The sequence below is a fragment of the Lactuca virosa genome, chromosome 5 (assembly GCF_052849685.1).
Source record: "Lactuca virosa cultivar CGN04683 chromosome 5, Lactuca_virosa_CGN04683_v6, whole genome shotgun sequence".
Taxonomy (NCBI): domain Eukaryota; kingdom Viridiplantae; phylum Streptophyta; class Magnoliopsida; order Asterales; family Asteraceae; genus Lactuca; species Lactuca virosa.
This window is the reverse complement of record NC_136430.1, coordinates 275,905,733-275,912,783: the sequence shown is the minus strand read 5'-3', so window position 1 is coordinate 275,912,783 and position 7,051 is coordinate 275,905,733. Positions and strand designations below refer to the sequence as shown.

At 35.7% G+C, this 7,051-nt stretch overlaps 1 protein-coding gene across 1 annotated transcript; it reads left to right on the top strand.

Annotated features, from left to right (window-relative positions):
• Window positions 1-880: 880 nt before the first annotated feature.
• On the top strand, window positions 881-3,214 carry LOC145116809 (uncharacterized). Its single transcript, XM_079053123.1, has 3 exons — window positions 881-1,200; window positions 1,299-2,681; window positions 2,959-3,214. The coding sequence occupies exons 2-3, from the start codon at window positions 1,344-1,346 to the stop codon at window positions 2,980-2,982; spliced, it is 1,362 nt and encodes a 453-aa protein (XP_078909249.1). The 5' UTR covers window positions 881-1,200; window positions 1,299-1,343; the 3' UTR covers window positions 2,983-3,214.
• The last annotated feature ends 3,837 nt before the right edge of the window (window positions 3,215-7,051 follow it).

Here is a 7,051-nt window from a genome sequence, read left to right as displayed (position 1 = left end):
GTGTTGCGTTATGATCTCCAACTTACGTCTAATATAGAGCAATGGAAACTACACTTTTCGAAGTTACTGTTGAGCTGGCTCAGACTTAGGTTCCGTTTGATAGTTTCTGTCTGGGAAAGTGCTGTCTGGTAAAGTGCTGTCTGGGAAAGTTTTCTGACTGGGAAAGAAACCATTCTGTTTGATTGTACATCTGATTGACTGTGCTGAATGATGAAAAAAAAAATTCAATAAAAAATAAATTTTAAAAAAGTTATTTAAAAAAAATTAATAATCCAAGAAAGAAAGAAAGAGGTCGGGTTTGCTGTATAATTGTCTTTCCAGCCCATTCAGCCAGAAAGATATGATTTTGGAGCTTTCTAGGAAAGACATATCTTACCGGGAAAGACCATTTTTTTGTGCAAATCAAACAGTCTTTCCGGTCCATTCAGCCAGAAAGATCTATTTGGACCTGGAAAGATGCGATCAAACGGGGCCTTAGATTCCAAGCAATCAAATGCCACTCCATTAACGTGGGACAATGAAGTTGCACTCCACATTGCAATGAACCTAGTCTATCATGAAAGAACAAAACCATCGATGTATGATGGTAATAAGATCATTTATCGAAAATTGATATTTCTACATATTTTTTTTACAAATAATTTGCTCTATTTAAATAAAAAGCATGCTTAGTTTTGGTCCACCGACCTCGAAATTGAATGATTTAAATAGACCATGAATCAAAACTTTCGAGAAAAAAACGGATAAATTACAAAGAAGTAACTAACGACCACCATCTTTGCTACAACTACTCCCAACCCCACACGTAGACTATTACCTTGCAATTCCAAATCTATCAAAACCATCATCACGGATAATTGTACAGTATGCATAAGATATATATGCAAGATTTAAGAAAAGTAGGGCCAAGATCACCTAAAGAGTTTCGGATTATCGCATGTATTGAAGGAAACAAAAAGATTCTTTTACAAGGTAAAATCAAAAGCCATACCCATGATCCATGGGGGTTGGCTTTTGATATAAGCAATCAGCAAATCCTTAATTTTTGAGACCTAATCCCCAACGATCATTGCCTCTTGTTATCTCGTAAATCAACAAAAACAAGAGACGTTTACAAAGTTCATCGATATTTGTTTGATTACCCTTCGTTTTCTTTCTCTTCTACGACCTACATTAATTCATCTTCATCGGCGCAACCAGGTACATTATTTCTAACGCCTACCATATATCTGGTTTTCGTCATTAATGGTGAAAATGTGTTTGATTTCCTTATTGGGTACCTCCTGTTTTCTCATCAGCATCGGTTTTCCTGGTTTCTTCTTCAATTCATAACACAATAATCAATGAATGAGAACAACATGAATCCACCAACGGCGATTGAACCCACCAGCAACAGTTTAAAAGAAGCACTTTGTGCTCAACAACGCCTCCTCCAAAAACTTTACAATGAATTGGATGTTGAAAGAGAAGCTGCTGCTACCGCAGCCAGTGAAGCATTATCCATGATACTTCGTCTTCAAGGAGAAAAAGCCGCTGTAAAAATGGAAGCCGAACAATACAAAAGGTTAGCAGAGGAGAAAATGAATCATGCCGAGGAATCTTTCCAGGTATTTGAAGAAATTATGTACCATAAAGAAATGGAAATCGCTTCTTTAGATTACCAAGTTCAAGCCTATCGTTACAAGCTAGTAAGCTTAGGAATCGATGATCTTGGAGCCAACGAATTCAAATTCCCTGAGAATTTATTACAACGAAATGAAACCCTAGTTGGGGAAACAAGCTCAGATGTTCATGCTATCACCAAAAAGAACACTCCACCTCCAAAACGTTTAAAGTTATCAAATTTGAAGAAGGGTACTGCTACTCTTAAAAGGGATAGATCGATACAAGACGATTCTGATACGATTGCAAAAATAGTGGAAGAAAGTTCACGTGAACGTGAAGATGAAAATAATCAAGGTTTTGAATTTGGTTTGAAGACCGAAGGTTCTACATCTGTTGATATCAATTCGTATTTGGAACAAATACGAAAACTAGATAAATTAGTAGAAGAAATGGCGGGAGAGCAGAACTTTTGTTCATTTGCTAAAACTTCAAGATCTTCATCAGTTCGCTCTAAACTTAACGAATTGGATCGAACGCAAAGTGCAATGAATTTCCAAAAGTGGACAGATGAAAAACTATCTTCCAATACATGTTCGACAAGTGTCCATGATGTCTTTGAAGTTCCTCAGATTAAGGGATATGAAAAACCATATGAGAAAGACGAAGAGAAATCGATTAAAGATGATGAAAAAAGTAAAAAGTTGGTTGCTTTTCATATAGAACCTGTAAAATCATATGAAAAGGAAGAATTTTTTTCAGGGAAAAAGCCTTTACTTCCGAAACATAAAGACAAAAAGGTGTTTTTGCCTGGAGATGGTATTAATGTTGACTGTCATATGGCGCTATTTCGGCATGCCACGTGTGCTGCTGAGATTGCTGAGATAGCTGAGGCGGCTGAGGCTGAAACTGAAAATGAAACCGTAGAGCAAAATGTAAGACAAGAGGGACAAGAATTGAGATTGTTGTATGAGATTCGTGACAAATTAAATTCAATACAATCGGATATTAGAAGCAAAGACACAAAAGTCAACAAGTCTTCTCCAAATTGCGACTTACCCATGCTTCAACTTAGAGAGGTATGTAATCACTTTTCTCATATGAATAGATAGTAAGAATTTAAGGCCCTTTATAAAACCTTGTCGCTTATGAATATGTCATTGTTAGTATTCAACTTGTTTATTCGGCCTTTGAATGGTTAAGCTCTTAACAATTAAGAGGTTCGAATGATTCAACACTAAATGGTTCAGTTTTATCAAACAACCTAAATAAAAAGTTTCATCACTTTATACCCCTTAAGTTGTGCGCTTTTTATGATCATGATTAACGAACGGTTGTTGATATTTATGGACACAGGCAATGATGCATTTCTGGTTTTGACCAATTTCCTCAAGCTCAACGAATGGCTACTTACAACATAATTTACCAAGTAAGAGAATACTTGTTGTTTACTACAACTTTTGACATGTCATGAAATCGGTATCTTCGCCAACTAGACACAAAAGTCAAGGAACCTCCCGTGTTGACATCTTTAACACAAGGATTGTAAGTTGTTCTAGTGACTTGTATACAATTATAGTGATGTATTTAGTATAAGTTCCATTCACTTGTATATAATCATGCTGCTTTGTCAAACTTATTGTTGCTTGCAGATTATATTAATATTTTCATTACTTCTTATTGTGTTTGTTATGATATAGTTTCTTATTTCAACATTCTAGTTTAAGAGTGAAGTTCATGATAATTTACAATGAAATTCACAATCGTCACTGACTTTTGACTTGATGTTGAAACTAATATAAAAATTCATCCTGAGCCATATTTGAGTGACTTTTAACTTCTTGTTACATTTGATATCGCAGGACCTCATTGTTATTTATTGTGAATCAATTTTGAATCCCATTATTGTTATCATAAGTGACTTTTTACTTGGGCTATGTTTGCCATGCGCTAGCTGAAAAAATAGTTTTTAGCTTATAAACTAGCTTATCAATAAGTTATCTCGAGTAACTTATAAAAAAGTTAGTTTATAACCTAATATAAACTATTTTTGTGGTCTCACCAAACACCATGCAATAAGCTCAAAATAAAAAAAATTACGCGCGCAAAATAGAGCCCTGGTGCTAGAACAAATAGAAAATTCATTTGTGGACCATCATAATTTATCGTTAACCATCATTTATGGAATAGTTAACTTGGTACCTATAAGTGTGGTTCATTTAGATAATTTGTGTTGTATGATAGAGAAAATTAGATAGATGGTGAAACATCAACGAAAGGGTGAAGGCGAAATAGGGTTTCCATGAAAGGGTGAGGGTGAAGGAGAAGCAGTTTCTTTGGATATGATGTAGAATGGTTCTTATGGTGGTGGTACGCCGACGAAAGCGTGAGATAGGATTTCTGTGAAAGGGTGGGGGTGAGATACGATGTGACTGGTCAAATATTATAATAGCATTTATTCTAATAAACGAAAAAAAGATAGAGAAGTTAAAAGGAATCGGTAAGGGGGGATTAGTAATTTCATGTCTTACGGATCAAAATCGAAACAAACCAAATGGATCGTCCGAATGAACATTTATTTATGAGGACAAAACCAATATGTTAGACAAATCACATGGACAATTTATGTGATTTACTATAAGGTTGGGGAGTAGAGCTTGATAAGGCACATTTAGAGCTTATGTTGTATGACAAACATCGCTCCTTGTGTGTGTTATGGCAAAATGGCAAAGAAGCTTTGCACCCCCTCGTTGAATCTCTTTAATCCCTCTCTTCTCCCAAAATGACTATCTTCTACTCACTGCCCTTGGGTAAAAATGGTGGCAAAGTGAGGTAGAGTTCGACAAGGGCACCACCACTTCCCCAACCTAAATCATATGATATCATTGTAAAACTCATCATGAAATATCGTAATTTCTTGTGAACTATATTGAAATGAATTTTGACTTGGGACTTGTATGTTGTGGTGAAATAAATTGACAGTAATTGACTTTGTGGTGAAACTTGTTTGCCTTAAACAGTTAAGATGAATTTTATTGTTATTATTAAATAATTAATTTTCGAGTTCATAAAATTTGTTTTATGGTTGTAACAATATTAATGCTTGTAAATTTTTATGTTTTTTTTCTAAAGAGATTTTATGATGTAGTTGTTAAATAATAAAAAATAATCATTGACAATACATCTTATACGATACATAAATATGTTTAAATTTATAACATGATTGGTAAAATCAACTGCAAACTTAAATTTTATTGGTGTAAAAGTGTTCGTAAAAAAAACAATTGTTAATTTTAAAAATGTAAAAATTACATAAAAAAAACAAATGCAAAAAACTCTCAAAAACTAAAAGCAAAAAACTCACAAAAGTTCTCAAATTTTGTATGTCATACAAGCCTATAATAAGTTATATTTAGAGAAAAAGACAAATCAAGTTAATCATATAAAACAATTTCCAATATTTAACCAAAAACTAGCAAAATGACTCAAAATAGTCATTATTTTTGTAGGTGGTACCTATGATTTTCGCAGCTAGTAATCTGAGAAAATCATAAATTTTACTCAACTTTGAACTGTAACACTTGACTCATGGGATATGTTTTATTTAATTAAGTTTTTTAAGTTTTGGACTAGAGCGTGGCACGACAAAGGCTGTCACGGCACGCTGGACACGTGGCAGGGCGTAGAGTTGGAAAATGAAACCCTAATTTTCGGGTCTTGAGCCTTATTTAAGGGCATTTATCTCTAGGGTTGCCCCATTTGGCAACCTCTATTTCCTAAAGAACATCCCTATTGAAAACCCTAACCTTCATACTTTAGTTCTTGAGTTTTGTTTTTATTTGTGAAGCTTGAAGGTGAATGAAGTCCTTTTTGGTGCAAGGAAGCCTTGTTCCAATGTTGATTCAACCATTTCACCACATATCTGGACCATTATGAGTATAAAGTTCCTACCTTGATATTTATTTCTTTTATATATAGATTTTGTATGGCATTTTGGTCTCATTTGGTCCATTTTCATGGTGTCCTGGAGTTTAGAGAACTCCATAACCATATGAATGATTTAAAGGGTTAATGTCGTTTTAACCCAGCAAAGTTATGACATTTGTTTTAAAATGTCACTAAATTTTTTTCTTACAATAAGGGAATAAAGTGGTGTTTTACCATTTCAATTAGTCCCTCTACCGGTAATGATAGGTTTCAAAATCCACGTGTGTCAATGATGATGACATGGACGCTAAGTAGCAGTTGATTCAGCTGACATTGTGCATAACTTGTCCCCCAAGATTGCCATGTAAGTCGTGGGCCCCTTATATAAAGAATGTAATCCCCATATGAGAGATTTAGTCCGGCTTTGTTACCCTAATCGACATCGGTGTTAGAAACTATGTAACACCCCAAAATATGAAGATAAAAATTTCATTTTTAAAACAATCAAAACACCCATTTATCATTTACTAAAACACTTAAAGGTATTTTATAATAAAGTAGTTATCAGAGCACAATCCCAAAATCTCAAGGTTGCGGAAAATATGGGTGTATGCGCTGCAATCAAGCCGGGCCCTTCCCTTCCGAACCGGAAGTACCTGAAACCATAAACAACGACTGTAAGCACAAAGCTTAGTGATTTCCCAAATACCACATAAACAACGACTGAAACCATAACATACGAGTCATACTTATCAAACATGCAATAGGAGGTGCTATGTGTCAACCATAGTCTTGTCATTATGTCACAAGTCGTATCATGGTCTTTCCTTGTCAGGTAGGGGACCAAAACCCTGGGTCTTACAGACAAGTTCCAGGATCCACCTTTGGGTCTTCCATGTAACCATCACAAAGACAACTAGCATACCATCTACAACTACTTATCTACTTAACTACCAGAGTCCAAACTCTGGTCTTGTATACAGATTTGCCAGGAGCCACTTCATACAAATGCCAAGGGCCACCCCCTGGTCTTCCTATAATACATAAACCAATAGGTTGGCATTGGTGCCTTCGACCCAATAGTACAGTGAGGAGACTCACCTCAGACAGTTGAAACCCACGGATAAAAATCTGACTGCAGATCCGCTAAAATCCACGCGCTATCAAATACCAAAATGACAACCCATCAATAACTAGATCCTGACTCACACTAAGAGTCCAAATCAGGGTAAAAGATCTTTTACCCTTCCTCTAACTTGGCCCAAGGACAAGACCTAATCTAGATGACCCAAAAGCCCAAAATCTAACACAAGCACTCCAGGCCAAAATATGACCCAATTTTCCAAATTGGGCCCAATCCCTTTCATAGGCCTTCACCCTAGAGAGTCCAATAAAGCCTCAGTAGCCCAACCATAAAATCCAGATAGCCCAACATGGCCCAAGACAACCAAGCCCATCCTAGCCCAAAGCCGAAAGCCCAAAACAATGAAACCCAAGCCTGCTGAGTACGAGGGGCGTACTC